Source organism: Saimiri boliviensis, chromosome 11 (assembly GCF_048565385.1).
Source record: "Saimiri boliviensis isolate mSaiBol1 chromosome 11, mSaiBol1.pri, whole genome shotgun sequence".
In the NCBI taxonomy this organism is placed as follows: domain Eukaryota; kingdom Metazoa; phylum Chordata; class Mammalia; order Primates; family Cebidae; genus Saimiri; species Saimiri boliviensis.
In genome coordinates, this window is record NC_133459.1 from 98270081 (window position 1) to 98297743 (window position 27663).

Sequence of the window (27663 nt, forward strand, 5' to 3'; positions counted from 1 at the left end):
ACACTTCTTTTATATGCTGGATAATAGCTAATTTCTGTAGGAAAAGGTGGGATTGTTTTTAGAAAGTCTGTATTACTCATTCTATTAGAGAAATAATCTCCCCAAATTTGAATTATTTTTGCTAAAAAATTTTTTTAGAAAATGAAAGGGATGAGAACTCAGGGGCCTAGGAGCCACACAGATTATTAGGAAAACAAAGATAACAACAACAATGTGAAATACCTTGCTAAACCAAACTAAAAACTGCTACTTGAGAAAAGCTTAACTTAGGTTCCTGTGATCCAAAATTTTATTGCTAAATTAGCAGATGTAGGCAATTAACTAAAATTTTACCCAACATTTTCCAAGGAAAAGAAATATCCATAGGTCCTATTCCCAAAATATAAGAGCTAAAGTCTAAAGATCTACATGAATATTATTTTCTTACAGCTGCATTTTCCAACAGTAGCAGTAATACAGATCAACTGTGTTATACCAAACAAAACAGCTTTATCTAGCAGCAAATATTTAACTATATTCTACACATCAACCCTTTATAATATATGTTTTACAAAGATTTTCTCCTATTCTACATATTGCTTCTTTACTCTGTCAATTGCTTTGCTATGCAGAAGTTTTAAAGTTTGATGTAGTCCATTTTTGTCTACTTTTGCTTTTGTTGCCTGTGCTTTTGGTATCGTATCTAAGAAGTCCTTGACAAATCCAATGTGATAAAGCTTTTTCCTTATATTTTCTTCCTTTTTATAGTTTCAGGTCTTATGTTTAGATCTTTAATCTATTTAAATATATTTAACTATAAAAACATTTCTTTTAATAAATTCTTCTCCCCCTTTAATTTACTAACTTACTCCTGTTTGCAGGGTGAAGTACTGTCAGATTCAATGTCTCATAATCTGTTTTTAAAGATATTTAAGCTACTTCTAATGACTCTACACCTTATTTGGAGTTTAGTTCTAAAGTCAGCATGGAAGTCAAAAGTCTAAATTGCCCTTAATAAGCCCCTTAAAGTTGTCAATAAAGAAGAATATACTACCTGGTTGTACCTGTTTTATATAACTGTGGTAATGAATGTTTATATAAATGTATATAACCTCATCAGTAATGTGCCATATACAGAACTACTATATAAAAACTAGAATCCTATTTGGTATAGCAAGATGCTCACTCTTTTGGAAGGCTATGGAATTGGGACAATTTAAGGAAACAGATTCAAGTCCCCCACTCCAAATTCATTTCTAAGTATATGTTCTTTGAGTGTAGTGCCCAGTGCCAAATATTTTAACTGTTATTTAATTGTTATATTCTGTAACTGTACATTAATATTCTACCTTTGGGCAAATTAAGATGAGAATTACAGCTACATGGGAATATAAAAATTATTTATGATAAAACTTTTAATAATTACTTGCATAATATTATTTTCTGGTGCAAACAACATATAATGTTAGGTTAATCTAATACATGTGGTAATCAGCATCTCTATAAATATATTAATAGTGCTTTTCCATAAAAATGGTGTTTTTATGAACTTAAATTTGTACCAGTTACTCTGAGGATCAATGATATTTTCTTCCTATATAATTTAACTATATTGCCTGAACACATCAAACCCAAACTCTAGAACTGAAAATATTTAGCTCAGATAATAATATGCTCCTACTCATGATGACAGTTCTTGAAATCCTCATTAAGCTGGACAATCTACCTAAAAGTTTTTTAAACAGCAAAGCAAAATACCCTTTATTTTTTATGTTTTTCATCATTCATGATGAACTGTTTTTAATCCTCTTGCTCTTATAAAACTAGAAGTCAAGTACACTATTCCTTTATCCAAGTCAAATAAAAATGAAGTGTCAGATTAAATCAGATTAAAAATCTCAGTTTTATGAAGAATACATATATATATATATATATATATATATATATATATATATATATGTATGTATATGTATATATATTGAGACAGAGTCTCACTGTGTTGCCAGGCTGGAGTGCAGTGGTACAATCTTGGCTCACTGCAACCTCTGCCTCCCGAGTTCAAGCAATTCCCCTGCCTCAGCTTCCCAAATACCTGGGACTACAGTTGTGCACCACCATGTCCAGCTAATTTTTTGTATTTTAAGTAGAGATGGGGTTTCACCACGTTGGCCAGGATGGTCTTGATTTCCTGACCTTGTGTTCCACCCACCTCAGCCTCCCAAAATGCTGGGATTATAGGCGTGAGTCACTGTACCCTATGAAAAATATTTTTAAAGAAAGAAAAAGATTTAAATGAGTCTTCTGAAAAGGTATGTATCCAAAATGAGGTTTAAAAATATCTTAGGCAATCCTCATGGTGTTAGGGCATATTAGAAGAGATAGAGGTTTGCTTACTCAATGAAGTAGATCATCCCTGTGTCAGTGTAGGCCATTTCCCAGTTTTTGGGCAGTGGTTCCAGAGTTTCATCTCTCATCATATAATTTCTAAAGTCCATGGAGCTATTTGTTTGGTTGTAACTCGGAACTGTCTTCATCCAGTCAGATGACTCAGAATGCCTCTCTCTGTTTTCTGCCATTGTTCAAAACAGAACAGTATGAAAAGCAGGTAAAGTTACATTCTTCTTCAAACAGTACCTTTCACTTATTAAAAAAATTCCAAATACACAAATATTGCAAATTTCTTGTCTATTATGTCCACATTCTGCTATAAATTTTAAAATAACAAACATATTCAACTCTTTTCCTCTACTAATCAACAATTAACTCTGTGTAGCACCTCTGATGCTAGTCTGGGAAAGAAGCAAAAAACAACACTAGAATTTATTCAGTATAAATCTTAATAAGCCACAGCAGCACTAATGCAGTCCTTTTATGCGTCAGACTCTATTTTAAGTGCTTTCTATATGCTAACTCATAATCATCACAGCAACCTTGTGAGCATCTATTATTACTATTCCTGTTTTATAGATTGAGAAAAATAAGGCACAGAGAGGTTAACTTAACTTAGTCAAAATTACACTGCCAATAAATAGCAAAGCCATTATTTGCATCTAAATGGTCCATGCTCTTATCTGCTACACTAAGCTGCCTTGTACACATTTAACACTGGCCTTTAAATAATAGTAATTTTTAAAAATTACACTTTAATAGAGTTCCTGTTGTTAAATATAATTCTCTGTTTAGTAATATTAAAATCCTTTTAGAGTCCCAAAGCCCATAATGTAGGTAAGAATACTAAAATTTGGGTACTGTCTAGGGAGTTCACAATTCTTGTGCTTAAAACTTGTTTCCAAAACTTAAACGATGCTACGATCACTGTAACAACTTCAAATTCCAGGCAATGCCTCAGCATCAGAGAATCTGAGAGATCTTATATATCCTTAGATATCTTTCTCCATAGTATTTCAACTCCAATTATCCTTTATCTAACCATGCCCTACTCCTTACTACCTTTCACTATTCCTTATCTTCTACCCATTTCCTCATTGCCCTGCTAACCCAAATTAAATTCCACTATGAGCCACTATAATTATTCCCTTTTAAATATTCCTGATTCCTTTTCCTTCACTTAACTTCATAATACTTGCCTGGATAAATCATAACTCTGCTTAAATCCTACTCTCCACCTACTCCATGTCAGCATGTGCAGCTGAATAGAAGCAGTGCTGACAAGTTTACCTTAAATTCATGATCATTAACCTTCAGTGGGCATTTAATGATGCATAATGATCACAGTACATTTCTTTAGTCGATTCACTCTGACACTCTCCAAGACAATTATTTCATACCTTCTTTCTCCTTAAATCATCTACTACTTTTCCCTTATCTTTAATGTCATTTGATGACCTTGTGTCTTATTTCACTAAGAAAATAGAAGCAAGCAGAAGAAAATGTCCACAAACTCCCACCATTACATCTACACAGCAAGTGTGCCCATTGACTCCACCATCTGTTACTATGGAAGAACCGTCTGTACTCCTAGCTAGGGCTAACCCTCCAGTTATAAATTATATCCCATTCTCTCTTGCCTACAGCAATTCTTTCACTCTCATTCCTGCATCACCAGTCTTCTCTATTAGATCATATCCATCCACATAAAAACATGTTCTCAGTTCTGCAAAAAGAAAATAATTCTCTTTACCCTTTGGCAGCCAAACTATTTCTCTCCTCTTTACACCAAACCACTTGAAACAGTTTATATTTCTATATCCACTTCCACTCTTCCAGTTATCTCTGGACCTCACTCCAACAAGGCTTTTAAATATCTATCATTAAACTATTCTTATCAAGGTTATCAATAACCTCCACATTGCTAAATCCAGTGATTATTTCTCAGTTCCATCCTAGTTGAGTTATCAGCAACATCTCATTACTTCTTCCTTGCACATTCAATAACTTCCTAACTGCTATTCCTATTTTGCCCATGTCCTCCTTTTACCTATTCGCAATAAGCCTGTTAAAAACTGTTGTACCATGGTTACTCTTTGAATCAAAACCCATGATGGTTTCTCATCTTAGAATAAAAGCCAAAATAATTACAATGACCTACCAGATCCTCTATGATATGCATTCCTCCCTCCTCATACCCATCATTATCTGACTGATCTTATTGGTTACTATTCTATTCTGTTGGCTTCCATCACTCTGCTCCAACTACATAGAATGCATTGTCCACATTGCATCCAACCACTCTGGTTTCCTTGCAATTGCCTCAATATTCTAGGTAGGCTCCCATCTCAGGACATGTGCACCTCCCTTTCTGTTTGTCTAGAATGTTCTTCTCCCAAATATTTTTACTTTACTCACTTCTTTCAAGTCTTTTCTTCCACACTATTTAAAACTGCAAACCTTGGCCACCACATCTTACCACCTCCTGCTCTGCTTTATTTTTCTCTGTAGCACCACCTAACACACTACGTATATTATTCATTTAAGTTGGCCAGTTCTGTCTCTCCCATCAGAAAGTATAGTTCATCATTTTTGTCTGTTTTGTTCACTGCTTTATTTCTAGCATTTAGAACAATGGCATTTAGTATTCTAGTAAGTGCTCACTACTCATTTGTTCAACAAATAAATGAATCAAACACATGATTTATTTTATATGCAGAAACAATGATAGAACTTAAAAGTACCTAATGTATAAACCAATCTGGAGAGGAGTTACATTGTTGGGAAATAACCATGTTGGGGAAAAGCAAAAGCAAGTATATGATCTATAACACTTTTCTTAACATAGTTCCAAGCGATTGAATAAAGGAGTTTGCTTAATAGCCAATGACTTGGGAAGATGTTCTTTATAGAAAACCATTTCTTAGAAAAAAATTATAATTATTATATAGCATGTTATTGTACGTGGCCATTTTAGCATTCTTTTCGGTTATTTCTTCAGCAAGATATAAAATAATAAACGTATAGGTGTACATAAATAAACATTTACCTACTCTCTCCTCATTTCTACTCTCCCACAATTTTCTGATTTTTCAAAGCAGGGATTCAAAAGTGATACACAGGTCAGGCACGGTGGCTTACGTCTTGTCATCCCAGCACTTTAGGAGGCCAAGGCAGGCAGATCACCAGAGGCAAGGAGTTTGAGACCAGCCTGGCCAACATGGTGAAACCCTGTCTCTACTAAAAATACAAAAATTATCCAGGCAGGTGGCACATGCCTGTAATCCGAGCTACTCAGGAGGCTGAGACATGAGAATTGCTTGAGCCTGGGAGACAGAGATTGATTGCAGTGAACCAAGATTGCACCACTGCACTCCAGCCTGAGCAACAGAGGGAGACTCTGTCTCAAAACAAACACCCAAAAGCAATACACAAAGCACATTTCCCCCAACTTTGATTAGTTAACTAACAACTACAGTTCATACTTATTCAGAAGGTGAATTCTGTTTGTAGGCAGGTGCTCTGTATTTTTTCACTTAAGTGTCCTGCATATTTCCTATTACAAAGAAATACGTAATTCAATGTAAGTGTCCTAGGGTATCTACACATAAGAGGTAATATACAAACTGCCTGTCACATACCTTTGAACATACTCCCTTTAAATAATAACATCAAGAGTATATGACATCAGTTTAACAAGTCACTTACACAAAGCATAAACTATAGAGATTACCAACAAGTTTACCTCTAAAAGAACTGTAGTGATCACTGAAAGGCTCTGTATAGGAAGTACAAAAAGAAAATTTTCTTTTCCCTTAAATCAGGAACATATAAATTCCCATATTGGGAAAGGTTCATGGTCTCCAATTCTACTGTTTAGCATTTTTAAATGTTAGTAGACTTAATTTTATGGGATAGCAAAGCTGATATCAACATGAAAAGGTTCCACAGTATAATGATTTCCCTTAGTAATTCCTATAAATTAGATATGAATTCACCTAAACCTTTTAAAACCTGTTTTTAGTATTTACACTTGAATACATTGGGGTAATCCATTTAACATTAAACATACTATGTAGCATAACTACATGAAAACTTAGGACTATAAAACAGAACTCACACTCTGGAGTGGGAGATAATGAATGTATTAACTCAATAAACATAATATACATATAAACTTTTAATAATTGATGAAAGAAAAAGATCAGGGTGCTTTGGGAAAATGATAAGAAAATGTGTTCTGCCAATTTGAGAATTTCAGTTCCTATTACATGCCAGGCATTGTTTTTGATGGAAGAAATAGAACTGTGAACAAAAAAAAGCAAAACTCCAGCCCCATGAAATTTACATTCTAGTGTTCTGAGTGAAATTTTTGCAATGAATACAACTGAATAAGCTCAGCTGTGATTCTATGGTTTCCTAGTTATACTCTCAGTTACAAGACTAAGAACCCTCTAAGCAATCACAACATTAATTAGCACTACTCAAAAGAAGCAGATTCTTCACCACTGAATTTCTGTTGGTTTTACATTTAATGAAGGGAGTCATATTTGAAACTTTTCTTTAAGTGAATCCAAAATTTAAATTCAAAATATTACACACAAACCTTGTAGATAATTTTTACCAGCATACTTTTTCAAGTCCTATTTACTTTGTTTAGGCTGAAGTCTACATTGTAAAACATCCATATATTGTTTACATCCTGTAAAGAAAGACATAGGCCAACAAGATTCCCATATTCCAACATCAGAGGCGAATCTCAAATATTTTAGACAGCAGGGTAATGGCATATATTTATTACTAGTGATAGCTGATCATTAATTTATTCAAATTGGAACAACTCACTGCAGCTTACAGAAATACACTTTGCTCCACATACAACCTTTACAAAAATATTAAAACACCATCACTTGCTCTCCATATGCTTTGTAAAAAAAATTTAGTGCTTTTAATTCAACCTAATAGAAAAATCAATCTAGAAGATCAGTTAGAAGTTGTTCATCTATCCATGGCATGTGTACACCTATGTAATAATCCTATATGACCTGAACATGTACTGCAGAACTTAAAGTACAATTAAGAAAAAAAAGAAGTTGTTCATCTATTTACAAACCTGCGTTTCCACTGCCATTAATAGCTTCCTTGTCCTCATCTTCTTCCTCTTCAGGAAGAGAGCTATCCATTCTTTCCATCTTGCTGACAGATGTAGTTCGTTTTCTTTGAGATTCTGCATCAAACTCATTATCAAAGAGGACTTGATCAACTGGATCAGGCTGAAAAGGGCTGGGTTCTGCTGGAGGCTTGGGAGTTCCATAGAAGTTTCCTGAAATGAATAAAATAGCAGATGAAAGTAATAATGTAAGTAAGAGTCAGAGCAATATGACCTAGCGTTATGTATCTGCTCTGTTTTTCACAGTAAAGATTTGAAAAATCTATCTCAGGGCTGGGTACGGTGGCTCACGTCTGTAATCCCAGCACTTTGGGAGACTGAGGTAGGTGATCATTTGAGGTCAGGAGGTCAGCTTGGCCAACATGGTGAAACCCATCTCTACTAAAAATACAAAAATTAGCCAGGTGTGGTGGCACACGCCTGTTAATCTCAGCTACTCGGGAGACTGAGGCAGGAAAATCACTTGAATCTGGGAAGCAGAGGTTGTAGGGAGCTGAGACTGCACCACTGCACTCCAGCCTGGGCAACAGAGCGAGACTCTACCTCAAAAAATAAATAAATAAATAAATAAAAATTTTAGTATCTACCATTGGCCAAAAGGGGGCCAAAGCCCTCACCTTAGGATAAGAGAGAGCAGAAAGAGGGGGAAGAACTAATTTCTCAAGTGCTCTTCACCATATATTATTTAATATTTTAATACTATTTGTTTAAGGCCAGGAAGTTGACTTTATTTATGTAGATTATTCATTCCTACAGGGATGTCTTACATGGGTTCTGAATTAGGACATAATTTGTGAATTTAAATTCATTGACACGGTCATATAAGACTAATTGGCATAAAAGATGGGGGTAAATGAGGATAAAACTAACTGAAATAATCTTTTTCTGATGTGTAAGATAATGAACTATTTTGGTAAGATAAGGAAGTATGTTGGTAAAGGTAAAGCTAAGAACTAACCAGTTTGTATAAAAATGTAGGCTGTTAACATGGTGAAACCCCATCTCTACTAAAAATACAAAAATTAGCTGGGCATGGTGGTGAGTGCCTGTAGTCCTAGCTACTCTGGAGGCTGAGGCTGGAGAATTGCTTGAACCTGGGAGGCAGAGGTTGCAGTGAGCCAGGATTGCACCACTGCACTCTAGCCTGGTGACAGAGAGAGACTCAGTCTTAAAAAAAATAATAAAAATAAAAAAGTAGGCTGTTTATGTAAGGGTAATTTTTTAAAGTTTTTCTAGGCATTCTAATTATATTATTTTATCTGACAATTTATTGAACAAATAGAGACATTAGCAGGATAATTCAGTATTGGCTTAGTATCAGGAAAGCAAGAAATACTTCAATTTTCTCTTGAGAATCTGTAATTTTTGCAGTAAAAATAAATGTTCCAGAAAAGAATGAAAACAACTGACTAACTTCTCAATTTGTCATGCTGTTCCCATTAGGCCACCAAATACAATGGGAAAGCCAACAGGTCTAGCTTTATTAACAGTTTGTGGTTCCTACTACTTTTGACATTATATTAATCATTATGCTAATGTTAGATAAAGATACATATGATTAGAGAGTAAAATACTCATGATTTTTCTAAAATCATATTTTCTAGTCAAATTCTTTGGCTCCTAAGGAAGTAATTAAGACACTCATTCACCTAAGGTAAATTAGTGAGGTAGGTAATTGACTGCTTTCTCCTAAATGGAAAATAGCATAGGTTGTTCCCCATAATGCTGAGACAAATCTAGATACTACATTATTTACCTTAAATTGTGCATGTTTTGAGGCAGAAAACATTTAAGATGAATTCTTTGGAAGTTTGACTTTCAGCAGTAATTGCCATTAAAATAATGAAGACAAAACAAGAAAATCAAACTAAAAAAAGTTTCAATGACATCCTGTCTCTCCCTACTCACCTACTCCCTTGTTTCCAAATCCATATTAGAAATGGAGTTGCTCCAATCATACAGACGAATGCATAGATTTGTATGAAAACACACTAAACTTCCTGCAAACTCTCAGAAATAAAGCAAAGAACCAATGAAAAAACCAGTCACATTTCTCTGGGGCAGCCGGCACAGGAATACAACAAACAGATTTGGCTGGGGATTAGGAGGTTTGAGGATCTCTCTTTTGCATGAATTATGCCTATTAATCACAGTATCAAGGAAACTGGATACCATGACAAAAATAAAAAGTCTACTTTTTCTAAGTAAAGTAGTAGTATTACTAGAAACACATCTTACTGTGGTAATTATTATCCAACTTGAGAAAGTTTTTTTTTTAAGGGGAAAATATAAAAATACAGGATATGATGACTGCCATCCATAATCACTGAAAAGATTTTAGGACTTCATAATAATTTTGGGAAGTCTCCTTGTTATAAAAGATAATTATGGGGCTTAGATTAAAAAAGAAAACTAGCATTGTTTATAAATAAATTAGATATATTTTTCTTGAGTTGTTGGTAAGTATTAAGTTTTCAGATACAATAAGGTATGCAATTCGAAGGTTTGTGAACACTAACTACAGTTACTGACAGAGAAATTTTTTCCTTGTTTTAGAGCTGTTTTGAAGTTTTTTTAATTTTCTGAAGCCTTTTTCATTTTTATAGAACTGCCAACTATTTAATATTTAAAACAAATATAAAATTAAAGACTATAGCATCAGAACAGTATTAGAAATATCTATTTTATTTATAAAATTTACTTACATAAGTATAGGTACATGTTTTTATTTATATACACATCATCTAGATACCATTGCTAGATTGCTTTCAAATCTCCCTTTTTTTCCCTTTAAGGATATATATGTACGGTTACATCTACAATTAAAGCCCTAACTTCCTGTCCCTACAGCTACTCCCTCCCTAAGCTGTCCTGAGGTTGTTATGTGTCTTTCCCCTGAATATACATCTAGGATATGTGTATATGCATCTCTAACATGTAAATATTATTGTTTTCATAAAAGCTTCAGAGAGTATTTTCCTAACATTTCACATATTTTTTCATAAACAATATACTGTACATATCCTTTTGTAACTTTCTTTTTATGCAATTTGTACTTTTCATACTTCATAAGACTTATTAATGTTGATACCTATAAATCTAGTCCATTCAACTGCTATATAATAGTCCATTTTAATGAACAAATTAAAATGTATGTTATTCATTCTACTAAAGGAGAATTGTTTCCATTCTGTCACTGTTTCACACTATAATGAATATGTGTCTATATATGCGTATGGGCAATGGATTTTCTTGGGTAAATGTCTAGAGAGGGCACTGCTAGTTCAGAGTTATGTGTATCTTCAAATGTACTAGCTACTGCTAAGATGCTCTCCAAAAGGATTATACCAGTTTATACTCTTGCCAGCAGTGTACGGGAGTTTCCATTTCTTGCAAAGATCAGACTGTAAAATTGTTGCCAATCTGATGGATATGAAATGATGTATAACTATCATTTTAATTTGTATTTTCTCTGAACTGAGTACATAGTAACTAATATGTAATATGCCACTTTGTCCATACCAACCTCTTATATTTAATGGAAGAAAAGGTAGAGTATTTTCATCATTTAAGGGCAGAGGGCTTCTTAAAAAAAACAAAAACAAAAAAACAAAACAACTTCAAAAGCACTTCAATCTTGTTCATCACACTATTCCTAGATCCTCTTATAGTGCTTGGCACATAGTAGGTACTTAATAAATGATTGTTTAATGAATAAAACAGGAAAAAAACAAATGAATAAATGAATCACGGGTGCTAAGCCCAGAAAAGGTAGTTAAGTTAAACTTAGCAGATAAAAGGAAATCATTGAAGGTTCTGAATAGGAGAAAGACATGATCAGAGCTGCTCCTGACGACTAGCATGGTAGCAATGGGCAGGGTGGAAGAAATTGGAACAAATGAGATCAACGGCAATAGTCCACACATGAGCTCTTCTAGTGGGCCTACAATGAGGTGGTGAAAGTGAAAGAAGGACATTGTGAATGCAGCTACAAAAGAAGAAATGATGAGATCTGGCAAATGGATGTGAAATGTGAGAGAAAGGAGAAAGTAAATAATGATCTCACTGTTCCTGAGATCATGATGCTGCTAAAGAGAGAAATGATGAAGAATTACTTTTTTGGATAGAACACAAATGCATATTTGGATATGTTGAATTACAGATTAGATATTTATTGAACACTCTCTTTAGGCACTGAAGATAATATCAAGTAAGACACACATGACCACTACTATCACAGAGCTTGTAAACAGGCAATTATAACAGCATGATAAAGCAATGACAGGCCATAGCATAGGGTGCTATAGAAGTGGATAAGCTTGCCAGTGAAGAGCATGTTACATAAGGAGAAAAAAAAGATCTAACAGAATCATTTAAAAATGGAAATTCATCTCAAATATATATTTCCTGGGATCAAGTAGGTAGAGAAAACAGACAAGAATAAGAAAACCAATTATTCTGTTTTTGTTGTTTTATCCCCAAATTTCATCTCTTTTTTCCAGGATAGTCAAGGTATATATAAGTTTTTTAAAGTGTACAGATTTTGAATTCCCAACCACAAATAGAAAGCAATCAACAAATACTCATTGAGTTCACATGATGAATATGAATTACTATGAAATATATGAACTGGCCAGTTTGGCTGATTTTTAGTATCTTGTTCACAATCAACTTTAAAATATGATGGAAATTTTTTGCTTCTTATTTAATCCCACTTTAATTAGTAAATTACAAATCTCCCCATCAAAAGAAAATTTTCCCAAAAACAGAGAGGAAAGAAACTTTTTCAAAAAGTGGTACTTGATTATCAAATTCCCTTTGAGATAATTCCAGTCGTTCAGATAGTTTTTTTGGGTGGTGGTGGTGTTATTTGGGGACATACCATCATATGTTCCACTTTCTAACAATGCTCCACTCTCTTCCAGTGCTTTAAACTGTTCAACAGAAATGAAATTATAATCCACTCCTGGTACTTCCCCATCCCTGGGGGACCTTGTAGTGCCTAAGAAAAAAGAAAAAAAAGTAGGTTATAAAGTATTTTTAAACTTACAAAATATTCAAAGTATAGAATATTCAGTCTATAAAGAATACATAAGAAGTACTTCATTCCCCTGCCCAAACCTTATTAAGGTAAAATTCCCAGATAAAATTGTATATATTTATAGCATGCAACATGATGTTTTGATATACATGCATACCCTGTGAAAGACAGACTTAAAGTAGTTACCCTATTTTTTCCATCTCTAGCATAAATGTAAACATTCTACTTATCAGAGTCATAAAAGACAAAAAATAATTTTTACAAGTTCTTTTAATGAATTTTATTTTTAAACCTGGACAACCATTGGTTATAAAGTTACTTTATAAGTGAATAAAAAGCTTAAGATAGGTATTCACACATGGCTTCTTAGCCATTATTCTCTTCAAGCAATTTTTAAAAATTAAGCAGTAAGTAAACTGTTTCATAAAATTGACTATAGTAACAGATCACTAAATGCTAAAGTACAATCTTTCTTTCAGCTTCAAAGTACAAATTCAGGTTACGGCAGCATTGCTACATTTGAGTGAATTTTACTAAACAAGAATCACTTTTATAAACTGCTATTAGAAATGTCATTTCAAATACTACAGGACACAGAGAGATCCAGGATTTTCACCGGGAATAGTCTGGGATTTGGTTGCAAATCTAGGGCAAGAACACTTTCCTTCTCAAACCTGTTCCTCCACTTAGGTCCCTATTCAGTAAAGGCACTCCAAGTAAGAAATCTGAGTCAGTCGTCTTGGACTCCTCCCTCTACTCCACATCCGGTCACCAAATCTACCTCATAAGTATCTCTAAATACGTCGTTTCATTCCCACAATCACGTAATTCATATCATTACCTAGGATGTGTATTGTTGGTACCCCCAGGTCAACCTTTACCTCTTCCCAGCTATAGTCCTCCTAGTACCCCGTGCCAAACTGTAGCCAGTGACTTTTCTAAAACACAGTCTGAGGAAACTAACAAAATCTCTCTCTAAACTCATCAATGGCTTCCCATGATCCTTAGTATAAAATCCAGATTCTTTAACAGCACATTTTATAAAACCCTTTGCAATCTGGCCCCTGGCTACCTCCCCAGCTTCTTTCTTGCCTCATTCCTTTCACATTTTAGGCTTTAGAATACTACATGCATTTTTCAATTCTTTTAATGTTCCTTTCACTCACATATGTCCAAGGCTGTTGTTATGTCCCCAGAGGACTTCCTACTCCCTTTCCCACTCTACCTCAGCTAACTTCTACTCATCCTTCAGGTCCTAGCTTAGGAAAGTTCCTTTAAAGACCCTTCCCTGACCTCTATCTGGGGAATGGTAACATGCAGAAACCATGTCAATTTGATTCAGAGTAACAGCCCCAAGTCCAGACACAGTGCAAAGATCACAGTAGGTGCTGAGCATACATAATTGTCAAACAAATTAAGTGAAATTTTAAACAAATGCATTTAGGACAGTGCCTGGTAATACGCTCTTATTATCATTATAAGTCAATTCATGGGAAACTCCTAATTGCGCCTACTGTTTTTAGTCATATTACATTCTATCATATTCTGTAACATGTTAAAAAAATCCACAGAGATTATAACACATTAACGATAATGATCTGAGAAAATAGCGTTTATGTCAACATTCTGTGCAACAAAGACTATACTGAATTTTCTCCCTTATTTTTTAACCCAACTTTTTTCCTAAAAATAAGCATTTCATTATCTGTTTTATATCATGAGAATACAAAATCTGGAAAACACTTTTTTCCCTTTCTTTTAATTTTTAATACATTTTTCCATTTTCAAATTTTTGTATTTCTCATATAATGACCAAAACTACATTGTTAGAGTCTCTGAATCAACAGATTCTTAGCTTCATATTAAATAAAAGTTAACATTAGACAGTAAACTCAAGCCTGGGCAACATCACAAAACCTCTTCTCTATAAAAAATTTTAAAAAATAGCCAGGTGTAGTGGTACACACCAGTAGTCCTAGCTGCTCATGAGACTGAGATGAGAAGATTGCTTGAGACCAGGAGTTCAAGGGGTTATCAATGCAACACCACTGCACTCCAGCCTTAGTGATGGCAACAGAATCTGTCTCTTTTAAAAAACAAACAAACAAACAAACAAAAAAAACCAAAAACGAGGAGTGCAGTCCCCAGCAAGAATGCAGAGGGTGAGTGATCACCACATTTCCAAACGAATTTTTACTGCCCACACCCCAGGAGATTCCTGGGTGGAAAAGCACAAGTCTCCAGCATGGCTGATTCAGCCGGCGCAGTGGGTCTCTGCACAAAAACTCACACAAATCTAGGTGCTGTTTCAACTGGTGCCTGGAACGCCAAGGAGACAGAGTTGCCCATTCAACTGAAAAAAAAAGGGTGCTGAAACAGGGAACCAGGTGATTTGGCTCAGTGGGTCCCACCCCAACAAAGACCAGCAATCTGAAAGGATTGAGAGTTTCACAGCAGGCACAGCTGGACCTGGGACAATCTAGCTCTGTAGGGGTAAGGTTGCCCGCCATTACCAAGGCGTCCACCACTACAGTCCAGCTCTGTAGGGGTAAGGGTGTCCGACATTACCAAGGCATCCACCACTACCCTGAGGCAGTCCACCATTACCGAGGCAATCCGCCATTAACAAGGCAATCCACCACTACCAAGGCAATCTGCCATTATTGAGGCAGTCAACCATTACAGAGACAGTCCACCATTACTGAGGCAGACCGCCATTACTGAGGCAGTTCTAAGTATACCTCTATAAGCAAAACCACAAGTAAGTTCACACAGCAGCCGGGCAAAGGCCACAGCAGCTCAGCAACGCCTCTGCTGTCAGACTGACTAGGCTACCCCCTTGCTGGGCAGGGTATCTCTGAAAAAAGGCAGCAGCACATTAGGAACTTATAAATAAAGTCCCACCTTCCTGGGACAGAGTGCCTGGGAAAAAAGGCAGTTATGAGTTCCACTGCAGCAGACTTAAATGTACCTGTCCAGCAGCTCAGAATGGAACAAGGGAGCTCACAGCTCAGCACTTGAGCTCCTATAAGGGACAGACTGTCTCCTCAAGCAGCTCCCTGACCCCCATATATCCAAAGAGGCACTTCATAAAGGAGAGCTCAGGCTGACATCTGGCGGGCATCCTTCTGGGACAAAGATAACAGAAGAAGAATCTGGCAGCAACCCTTGCTGTTCTGCAGCTGCTGCAGGTGATCCCCAGGCAAACAGGGTCTGGAGTGGACCTCCAGCAGTCCTGCAGCAGAGAGGCCTGACTGTTAGAAGGAAAACTAAGAAAAAGAAAGCAATAACTTCATCATCAACAAAAAGGACATCCACTCAGAGACCCTATCCAAAAGTCACCAACTACAAAGACCAAAGGTAGATAAATCCACAAAGATGGGAAGAAACCAGCACAAAAAGGATGAAAACACCCAAACCCACAATGCCTCTCCTCCTCCAAGAGATCACAGCTCCTCACCAGCAAGAGAACAAGGCTGGATAGAGAATGAGTCTGATGAATTGACAGAAACAAGCTTAAGAAAGCAGATAAAAACAAACTTCTCTGAGCTAAAAGAACATGTTCCAACCCAATGCAAAGAAACTAAGAACCTTGAAAAAAGGTTTGATGAAATGCAAATGAGAATAAAGAGCTTAGAGAAGAATATAAATGAATTGATGGAGCTGAAAAACACAACAGGAGAACTTTGCAAAGCATACACGAGGTTCAACAGCCAAATCTACTAAGCAGAAGAAAGGGTATCAGAGATTGAAGATCAACTCAACAAAATAAAATGAGATTAGAGAAAAAAGAGAAAAAAGAACTGAACAAAGCCTTCAAGAAATACGGGATTATGTGAAAAGACCTAATCTATGTTTGATAGCTGTACCTGAATGTGACACAGAGAATGAATCCAAGTTGGAAAACACTCTTCAGGATATTATCCAGGAGGATTTCCCCAACCTAGCAAGGCAGGCCAATATTCAAGTCCAGGAAATACAGAGAACATCACAAAGACATTCCTCAAGAAGAACAACCCCAAGGCACATAATCATCAGATTCACCAGGGTTGAAATGAAGGAAAAAATGCTAAGGGCAGCCAGAGAGAAAGGTCAGATTACCCACAAAGGGAAGCCCATCAGACTCACAGTGGATCTTGCAGCAGAAACCCTACAAGCCAGAAGAGAGCGACGGCCAAAATTCAACATCCTTAAAGAAAAGAACTTCCAATCAAGAATTTTATATCCAGCCAAACTAAGCTTCATAAGCGAAGGAGAAATAAAATCCTTTATGAACAAGCAATTGCTGAGAGACTTTGTCACCACCAGGCCTGCCTTACAAGAGCTCCTGAAAGAAGCACTAAACATAGAAAGGAACAACCAGTACCAGCCACTCCAAAAACATACCAAGTGGTAAGGAGCATTGACACAATGAAGAAACTGTGTCAATTAATGGGCAAAACAACCAGCTAGCATCAAAATGGCAGGATCAAATTCACACATAACAATATTAACCTTAAATGTAAATGGGCTAAATGCCTCAATCAAAAGACACAGAAGGGAAAATTGGATAAAAGTCAAAACCCATCAGTGTGCTGTATCCAGGAAACCCATCTCACATGCAAGGATACACACAGCTCAAAATAAAGGGATGGAAGAAGATTTACCAAGCAAATGGAGAGCAAAAAAAAAAAAAGCAGGAGTTGTAATTCTAGTCTCTGATAAAATAGACTTTAAACCAGCAAAGGTCAAAAGAGACAAAGAAGGGCATTACATAATGGTAAAAAGATCAATGCAACAAGAAGAGCTAATGAGCCTAAATATATACACACCCAAAACAGAAGCACCCAGATACATAAAGCAAGTTCTTAATGACCCAAAAAGAGACTTAGACTTCCACACAATCATGGGTGTCTTAACACTCCCGTCAATATTAGATCAACGAGACCGAAAATTAACAAGGATATCCAGTACTTGAATTCAGATCTGGACCAAGGAAATCTAATAGACGTTTACAGAACACTCCACCCCAAATCCACAGAATATACATTCTTCTCAGGACCACATCAAACCTACTGTAAAACTTAACACATAATTGGAAGTAAATCACTCCTCAGCAGATGCAAAAGAACAGAAATCATAACAGTCTCTCAGACCACAGTGCAATCAAATTAGAACTCAAGATTAAGAAACTAACTCAGAACTGCACAACCTCATGGAAACTGAACAACTGGCTCTTGAATGTTGACTGGATAAACAATGAAATGAAGGCAGAAATAAAGATGTTCTTTGAAACCAACAAGAATGAAGACACAATGTGCCAGAATCTCTGGGACACATTTAAAGCAGTGTCTAGAGGGAAATTTATAGCAATAATTGCCCACATAAGGAACAAGGAAAGATCTAAAATTGACACCCTATCATCAAAATTGAAAGAGCTAGAGGAGCAAGATCAAAAAAACTCAAAGGCTAGCAGAAGACAAGAAATAACTAAGATCAGAGCAGAACTGAAGGAGACAGAGACACAAAAACCCTTCAAAAAAATCAATAAATCCAGGAACTGGTTTTTGAAAAGATCCACAAAACAGACAGACCACTAGCTGGATTAATAAAAAAGAAAAGAGAGAAGAATCAAATGGATGCAATAAAAAATGATAGAGGGGATATCACCACAGATTCAACAGAAATACAAACTACCATCAGAGATTACTACAAACAACTCTATGCATATAAACCAGTAAACCTTGAAGAAATGGATAAATTCCAGGACACTTGCACCCTCCCAAGCCTAAATGAGGAAGAAGCTGAAACCCTGAATAGACCAATAACAAGGGCTGACGTTGAGGTAGCAATTAATAGCCTACCAACCAAAAAAAGCCCAGGTCCAGATGAATCCTACCAGACATACAAAGAGGAGCTGGTACCACTCCTTCTGAAACTATTACAAACAATCCAAAAAGAGGGAATCCTTCCCAAATCATTTTATGAGACCAACATTATCCTGATACCAAAACCTGGCAGAGACTCAACAAAAAAAGAAAACTTCAGGCTAATATCCATGATGAACATAGATGCAAAAATCTTCAATAAAATACTAGCAAACCGATTGCAACAGCACATCAAAAAGCTTATCCATCACGATCACTAGGCTTCATCTTGGGGATGATTATTCATCACATAAATAGAACCGAAGACAAAAACCACCATTATCTCAATAGATGCAGAGAAGACCCTTGACAAAATTCAACAGCACTTTATGCTAAAAACTCTCAATAAACAAGGTATTGACAGAAAGTATCTCAAAATAATAAAAGCTATTTATGACAAACCCACAGCCAGTATCATACTGAATGGGCAAAAACTGGAAGCATTTCCTTTGAAATCTGGCACTAGACAAGGATGCTGTCTCTCACCACTCCTATTCAATATAGTATTGGAAGTTCTAGCCAGAGCAATCAGGCAAGAAAAGGAAATAAAGTGTATTCAATTAGGAAAGGAGGAAGTCAAATTGTCTCTATTTGCAGACTACATGATTGTATATTTAGAAGACCCCATCTCAGCCCAAAATCTCCTGAAACTGATAAGCAACTTCAGCAAAGTCTCAGGATACAAAATCAATGTGCCAAAATCACAAGCATTCCAATACACCAATAACAGACTTAAAGAGAGCTAAATCAAGAACAAACAGCCATTCACAATTGCTACAAAGAGAGTAAAATACTTAAGAATAGAACTAACAAAGGATGTAAAAGATCTCTTCAAGGAGAACTATAAACCATTGCTCAAGGAAATAAGAGAGGACACAAACAGAAAAATATATCATGCTCATGGTTAGGAAGAATCAATATTGTGTAAATGGCCATATTACGCAAAGTAATTTATAGATTCAACGCTATCTCCATCAAGCTAACTATGACCCTCTTAGCAGAACTGGAAAAAAACCACCTTAAACTTCATATGGCACCAAAAGAGAGCCCGCATAGTCAAGTCAATTCTAAGTCAAAAGAACAAAGCTGGAGGCCTCACCCTACCTGACTTCAAACTACACTACAAGGCTACAGTAACCAAAACAGCATGGTACTAGTACCAAAACAGAGATACAGACCAATGGAACAGAACAGAAGCCTCAGAGGCAATGCCACACATCTACAATCATCTGATCTTTGACAAACCTGACAAAAACAAGCAATGGGGAAAGGATTCCTTGTTTAATTAATGGTGTTGGGAAACTAGCTAGCCATATGCAGAAAGCAGAAACTGGACCCCTTCCTGACACCTTACACTAAAATTAACTCCAGATGGATTAAAGACTTAAACATAAGACGTAACACCATAAAAACCTTAGAAGAAAACCTAGGCAAAACCATTCAGGACATAGGAATTGGCAAGGACTTCATAAGTAAAACACCAAAAGCATTGGCAACAAAAGCCAAAATAGATAAATAGGATCTAACTAAACTCCAGAGCTTCTGCACAGCAAAAGAAACAATGATTAGAGTGAACTGGCAACCAACAGAATGGGAAAAAGTTTTGTAATCTACCTATCTGACAAAGGGCTAATATCCAGAATCTACCAAGAACTAAAACAGATTTACAAGAAACAAACAAACAAACCCATTCAAAAGTGGGCGAAGGATATGGGCAGACTCTTTTCAAAAGAAGACATATATGAGGCCAACAAACATCTGAAAAAATGCTCATCATCACTGGTCATTAGAGAAATGCAAATCAAAACCAGCCCCTTGAGATACCCTCTCATGCCAGGTAGAATGGCAATCATTAAAAAATCTGGAGACAACAGATGCTGGAGAGGATATGGAGAAATAGGAACACTTTTACACTGTTGGTAGGAGTGTAAATGAGTTCAACCATTGTGGAAGACAGTGTGGCGATTCCTCAAAGGGCTAGAAATAGAAATTCCATTTGACCCAGCAATCCCATTACTGGGTATATATCCAAAGGATTATGAATCGTTCCATTGTAAGGACACATGCACACATATGTTCACTGCAGCACTGTTTAAAATAGCAAAGACCTAGAACCAATCCAAATGCCCATCGATGATAGACTGGTCAGGAAAAATGTGGCACATATACACCATGGAATACTATGTAGCCATCAAAAATGATGAGTTCATGTGGGTACATGGACGAACCTGGAAACTATCATTCTTGGCAAACTGACACAAGAACAGAAAATCAAACCCTGCATGTTCTCACTCATAGGCAGGTGTTGAACAATGAGAACACATGGACACAGGGAGGGGAACATCACACACTGGGGTCTTTTGGGGTGGACTAAGGGAGGGACAGCAGTGGGTAGGGAGTTGGGGAGGAATAACATGGAGAGAAATGCCAGATATAGGTGATGGGGATGAGGGCAGCAAACCACAATGCCACGTATGTACCTATGCAACAATCCTGCATGTTCTTCAGATGTACCCCAGAACCTAAAGTGCAATAAAATACATGTATTTTTTTTAAAAAAGGAAATTCAATGATTAAAATTATAATTTGTAATTATCTCTGACAGATGAAAAACATATGACAATATTCTGCACCTCCTAAGAGGTGGGGCCTTTTGCCTCATCCCTTGAATTTGGGCTGGATTTATGACGTGCTTTGATTAATTTAATGTGAAGGCTATGATGTTGTCCAAGTTTAGGGGTCTAGACTTCCATCTTCACCCTTGTGGAATGCTCCTGCTTCCATGCAAGGAAGTCCAGGCTAGACTACAGAATGGTAAGAGAGCCAACACCAGCAAAAAGCAGCAAGGCCCCAGACACATGAATGACACCATCTTAGTCCCTCCAGTTCCAGTTGAGCTATAAGTGACTACAGCCACATGAGTGGTCCCAGCTGAGCCCAACTCATGGAATCATGAGAAATACACATGACTATTTTAAGCCAATAAGTTTTAGGGTAGTTTGTTGTGCAGCAAAGGCTAATTGAGATATCCAAATAAACTCTACTATAAAATATAATGACTATAAAAAACAATTTAAGAGCAAGCCATATTAAAGATAATACTATAAAAACAGGACTGATCCAAGGGGCAGGAGGAACTCTGTTTTAGTCTGGGATTATTATTAATGGCACAATTTGGATCAAGTACTTAATCTCTTTTGGTTTTCTCTTTCTGCAAAGTGATTTTGAGCAGGATGTTGTCCATGATTCTTTTCATTAACAGATATGAATGTTATGTGTAATTCTATCACATACTTTTAAGACTAGAAAATAGTTTTAATGTTTTCTTTACAAAGTAGTATATATTTTCACTCCCTCCACAAAACCATACAACCCAATACACACAAAGTTATCTTCTTCCTTTACCCCACTGCTTTTGGCATGCCATAAAATTTATCTTTATATTCTTCCGATACTATATATTTTATATAAAGCTTTCTGCATCCCACCTCACCACCAGTTCTCACTACAGTTCTCCTTTATACATAAAAATTCCTCCAAAGAGTTCTTTGGAGCCATATACTGTCTCCAACTCTCCTCTCACTGTCTCTTGAGCCTATTCAAATAAGATCTTTACTCCAACCATTCATTGAGACAATGTGCTATGTTTCAACAATAGTCTCCACTTTGCTGAACTCAATGGCCAAGTCTCATCCTCATCTTAACTGACCTATAAATAAAATTTGACATAATTGATCATTTTCCCTTTCTTGTTTTATTCTGAAATATATAAAAAGTACATAAAATGTATAAAGTTTACTCATAAGCAAATCAAACCAAGAAAAGAAATAGAGTATTACCAGAACCTCAAAAGCTTTCTTGTGAGTCCCTGATGATAAACTTCTCCCTCACTACATCCTCAAAAATGACTACCATCTTGACATCTGTGATGATAATTTCCTTTTAAATAGTTGTACCAACAAAATAATGCATTTTTAAGTAACATAGCTTACTTCTGCTACTTTTGCAACCTCATGTGAATTGAATCACGTAACATGCATCCTCTTCTGTCCACACACCAATGCTTGTCTTGAGGCTTTTAAACTTTGCCAATATGCTAAGTGTGTAATGTTGCCTCATTCTATATTTAATATGCAATTATGAAAGTAAACATCTTTTTAATATATATGGAAGCCATATAGATTTCCTCTTTTGTAAAGTATTCAAGTCTTTTCTCTGTTGGGTCTTGTGTCTTTAAAATTGATTTGTGGGAGCTGGCAAGATGGCTGAATAGGGACAGCTCCTGTCTGCAGTTCCAAGGGAGACCGACACACAGAAGGTGGGTGATTTCTGCATTTCCAACTGAGGAACCCTGTTCATCCCATTGGGACTGGTTAAACAGTGGGTGCAGCCCACAGAGGGTGAAGAGAAGCAAGGTGGGGCATCACCTCTTCCATGAAGTACAAGGGACTGGGGAACTCCCTCCCTTAAGCAAGGGAAGCCATGAGGGACTGTGCCATCTGGCCCAAATACTAGGCTTTTCCCAAGGTTTTTGAAACTAGGCAGCTGTTTGGGCAAACACTGAGCTAGCTGCAGGAGTTTTTTTCATACCCCAGAGACACAGAACTTTTCATTCCTCTGGAAAGGGGGCTGAAGCCAGGGAGCCAAGTGGTCTCGGTCAGTGGGTCCCACTCCCACAAAGCCCAGCAAGCTAAGAACCACTGGCATGAAATTCTCGCTGCCAGTGCAGCGGTCTGAAGTCAACCTGGAATGACTGAGCTTGGTGGGGGGAGGGGCGTCCACCATTGCTGAGGCTTGAGTAGGTGGTTTTCCCCTCACAGTGTTAAGGAAGCCACTGGGAAGTCTGGATCATGCGGAACTCACCTCAGCACAGCAAAGTGGCTGTGGCCAGACTGACTCTCTAGAATCTTCCTTACTTGGCAGGGTATCTCTGAAAGGCAGCAGCCCCAGTCAGGAGCTTATAGATAAAACTCCCGTCTCCCTGGGACAGAGCACCTGGGGGAAGGGGTGGCTGTGGGCGCAGCTCCAACAGACTTAAATGTTCCTCCCTGCCAGCTCTGAAGAGAGCATTAGATCTCCCAGTAGAACGCTCGAGCTCTGTTAAGGAACAGGCTGCCTCCTCAAGTGGGTCCCTGACCCCCGTGTATCCTGACTGGGAGACACCTCCCAGCAGGAGCTGACTGACACATTATACAGGAGAGCTCTGGCTGGCATCAGGTGGGTGTTCTTCTGGGATGAAGCTTCCAGAAAGAGGAGCAGGCAGCAATCTTTGCTGTTCTGCAGCCTCTGCTGGTGATACCCAGGTAAACAGGGCATGGAGTGGACCTCCAGCAAACTCCAGTAGACCTGCAGAAGAGAGGTCTGACTGATAGAAGGAAAATTAACATACAGAAAGCAGTAACATCAACATTAACAAAAAGCATGCCCACACGAGAACCCCATCCCAAGGCCATCAGCATCACAGATCAAAGGTAGATAAATCCACAAAGATAAGGAAAAACCAGTGCAAAAATGCTAACAATTCCAAAAACCAGAAGGCCTCTTCTCCTCCAAATAATCACAACTCTCTCCAACAAGGGCACAAAACTGGACAGAGTTTGATGAATTGACAGAAGTAGGCATCAGGAGGCGGGTAATAACAAAATCCTCTGAGCTAAAGAGGCATGTTCTAACCCAATGCAAGGAAGCTAAGAACCTTGATAAAAGTTTACAGGAACTGCTAACTAGAATAACCAGTTTAGAGAAGAAAATAAATGACCTGATGGAACTGATAAACAGTACAAGAACTTTGTGAAGCATACACAAATATCAATAGCCGAATTGATCAAGTGGAAGAAAGGATATCAGAGATTAAAGATCAACTTAATGAAATAAAGTGTGAAGACAAGAGAAAAAAGAATGAAAAGGAACAAACAAAGCCTCCAAGAAACACAGGACTATGTGAAAAAACCAAACCTATGGTTGACTGGTATACCTGAAAGTGACAGGGAAAATGGAACCACGTTGGAAAACACACTTCAGCATATTATCCAGGAGAACTTCCCCAACCTAGCAAGACAGGCCAACATTCAAATTTAAGAAACACAGAGGGCGGGTCCTCTTTCTGTCCGGTGGTTGGTTTTTGGAGACTTGTGTCAGGACTGCTTATAAGAAGATGTCTTCAGGAAATGCTAAAATTGGGCACCCTTCCCCCAACTTCAAAGCCACAGCTGTTATGCCAGATGGTCAGTTTAAAGATACCAGCCTGTCTGACTACAAAGGAAAATATGTTGTATTCTTCTTTTACCCTCTTGACTTCACCTTTGTGTACCCCACGGAGATTATTGCTTTCAGTGATAGGGCAGAAGAATTTAAGACACTCAACTGCCAAGTGATTGGTGCTTCTGTGGATTCTCACTTCTGTCACCTGGCATGGATCAACACACCTAAGAAACAAGGAGGACTGGGACCCATGAACATTCCTTTGATATCAGACCCAAAGCGCACCATTGCTCAGGATTATGGGGTCTTAAAGGCTGATGAAGGCATCTCATTCAGGGGCCTCTTTATCATTGAAGATAAGGGTATTCTTCGGCAGATCACTATAAATGACCTCTCTGTTGGCTGCTCTGTGGATGAGACTTTGAGACTAGTTCAGGCCTTCCAGTTCACTGACAAACATGGGGAAGTGTGCCCAGCTGGCTGGAAACCTGGCAGTGATACCATCAAAGCTGATGTCCAAAGGAGCAAAGAATATTTCTCCAAACAGAAGTGAGCGGGCTGTTTATGCCAGGCTTGCAGTGGGCAGCCATGAGAACAAAACCTCTTTTGTATTTTTTCCCCCATGAGTAAAACACAAGACTTCAAATTCAAAAAAAAAAAAAAAAGAAACACAGAGACCACCACTAAGATACTCTTTGAGAAGAGCAACCCCAAGACACATAATTGTCAGATTCTCCAAGGAAAGGAAAAAATGTTAAGGGAAGCCAGAGAGAAAGGTCAGGTTACCTACATAAGGAAGTCCATCAGAGATCCCATAATGGTGGGATCTCTCTGCAAAAACCCTATATGTCAGAAGAGAGTGGGGGCCAATATTCAACATTCTTAAAGAGAAGAATTTTCAACCCAGAATTTCATGTCTAGCCAAAGTAAGCTTCATAAGCGAAAGAGAAAGAAAATCCTTTACAGACAAGCAAATGCTGAGGGATTTTGTCACCAACAGGCCTGCCCTAGTCCTGAAGGAAGCACTAAATATGGAAAGGAAAAACTGGTACCAGCCACTGCAAAAACATACCAAAATATAAAGACCAACAATACTATTAAGAAACTGCATCAACTAATGTGCAAAATAAACAGCTAGCATCATAATGGCAGGATCAAATTAACATATACAATATTAACCTTAAATGTAAATGGACCGAATGCCCCAATTAAAAGACACAGACTGGCAAATTGGGTAAAGAGTCAAGACCCATTGGTGTGCTGTATTCAGGAGACCCATTTCATGTGCAAAGACATATACAGGCTCAAAATAAAGGGATTGAATAGTATTTACCAAGTAAATGGAAAGCAAAAAAAAAGCAGGGGTTGCAATCCTAGTCTCTGATAAAAAAAACTTTAAAGCAACAAAGATATATATATATATATATATATATATGGTATTACATAATGGTAAAGGAATCAATGCAACAAGAAGAGCTAACTCTCCTAAATATATATGCATCCAATATAGGAGCACCCAGATTCATAAAGCAAATTCTTAGAAACCTACAAAGAGACTTAGATTCCCACACAATAATAATGGGAGAATTTAACACCCCACTGTCAATATTAGGCAGATCAATGAGACAGAAAATCAACAAGGATATTCAGGACTTGAACTCAGCTCTGGACCAAGCAGACCTAATAGAAATCTACAGAACTCTCCACCCCAAATCAAGAGAATATACATTCTTCTCAGTACCACATAGCACTTATTCTAAAATCAACCAGACAATTGAAAATAAAACACTCCTCAGCAAATATAAAAGAACAGAAATCATAACAAAAAGTCTCTCAGACCACAGTGCAATCAAATTAGAACTCAGGATTAAGAAATTTACTCCAAACCACCCAACTACATTGAAACTGAACAACTTGCTCCTGAATGACTACTGGGTAAATAACAAAATTAGGCAGAAGTAAAGAAGTTCTTTGAAACCAATGAGAACAAAGACACAATATACCAGAATCTCTGGGACACGGCTAAAGCAGTGTTTACAGTGACGCTTATAGCACTAAATGCAATCAACACTGTAACACCACAATTAAAAGAACTAGAGAAGCAAGAGCAAACAAATTTAAAAGATGGCAGAAGACAAGAAATAACTAACATCAGAGCACAACCAAAGGGGATAGATATATGAAAACCTTCCAAAAATATCAATAAATCCAGGAGCTGGTTTTTTGAAAAGATTAACAAAATAGATAGACCACTAGTCAGACCAAAAAAGAAGAGAGAAGAATCAAATAGACACAATAAAAATGATAAAGGGGATATCACCATTGATCCCACAGAAATACAAACTACCATCAGAGAATACTATAAACACCTCTACACAAATAAACTAGAAAATCCAGAAGAAATGGATAAATTCCAGGACACATACACCCCCAAGACTAAACTGGGAGGAAGTCAAATCCCTGAAAAGACCAATAACAAGTTCTGAAATTGAGGCAGTAATTAACAGTCTACCAACCAAAAAAAGCACAGGACCAGATGGATCCACAGTCGAATTCCACCAGAAGAAGAGCTGGTACCATTCCCTCTGAAACTATTCCAAACAATAGCAAAAGAGGGACTACTCCCTAACTCATTTTATGAAGCCAGCATCATCCTGATACCAAACACCTGGCACAGACACACACAAAAAAAGAAAATTTCAGGTCAATATCCCTGATGAACATCAATGCGAAAATCCTTGATAAAATACTGGTAGAACTGAATCCAGTAGTACATCAAAAAGCTTTTCCATCACAATCAAGTGGGCTTCATCCCTGGGATACAAGGCTGCTTCAAAGTATGCAAATCAATCAACGTAATCCATCACATAAACAGAACCAATGACAAAAACCACAGGATTATTTCAATAGATGCAGAAAAGGCCTTTGATAAAATTCAACACCCTTCATACTAAAAACACTTAATAAGCTAGGTACTG

The 27663-nt window shown here is 37.1% G+C and overlaps 1 protein-coding gene and 1 pseudogene across 3 annotated transcripts in view; one reads left to right on the forward strand and one right to left on the reverse strand.

Annotated features, from left to right (window-relative positions):
• The window catches only part of MAGI3 (membrane associated guanylate kinase, WW and PDZ domain containing 3), a 298648-nt gene that overhangs the window by 101780 nt on the left and 169205 nt on the right, over window positions 1-27663 (reverse strand). For all 3 annotated transcript variants that reach the window (XM_074381232.1, XM_039460798.2, XM_039460800.2), the window contains 3 exons: window positions 12420-12539; window positions 7481-7690; window positions 2374-2548 (listed from right to left, as the gene is read on the reverse strand). In XM_074381232.1, coding sequence (XP_074237333.1) covers window positions 2374-2548; window positions 7481-7690; window positions 12420-12539 — 505 coding nt within the window. The remainder of the gene's footprint in view (window positions 1-2373; window positions 2549-7480; window positions 7691-12419; window positions 12540-27663) is intronic.
• Window positions 24581-25329, forward strand: LOC104652265 (peroxiredoxin-1 pseudogene; annotated as a pseudogene).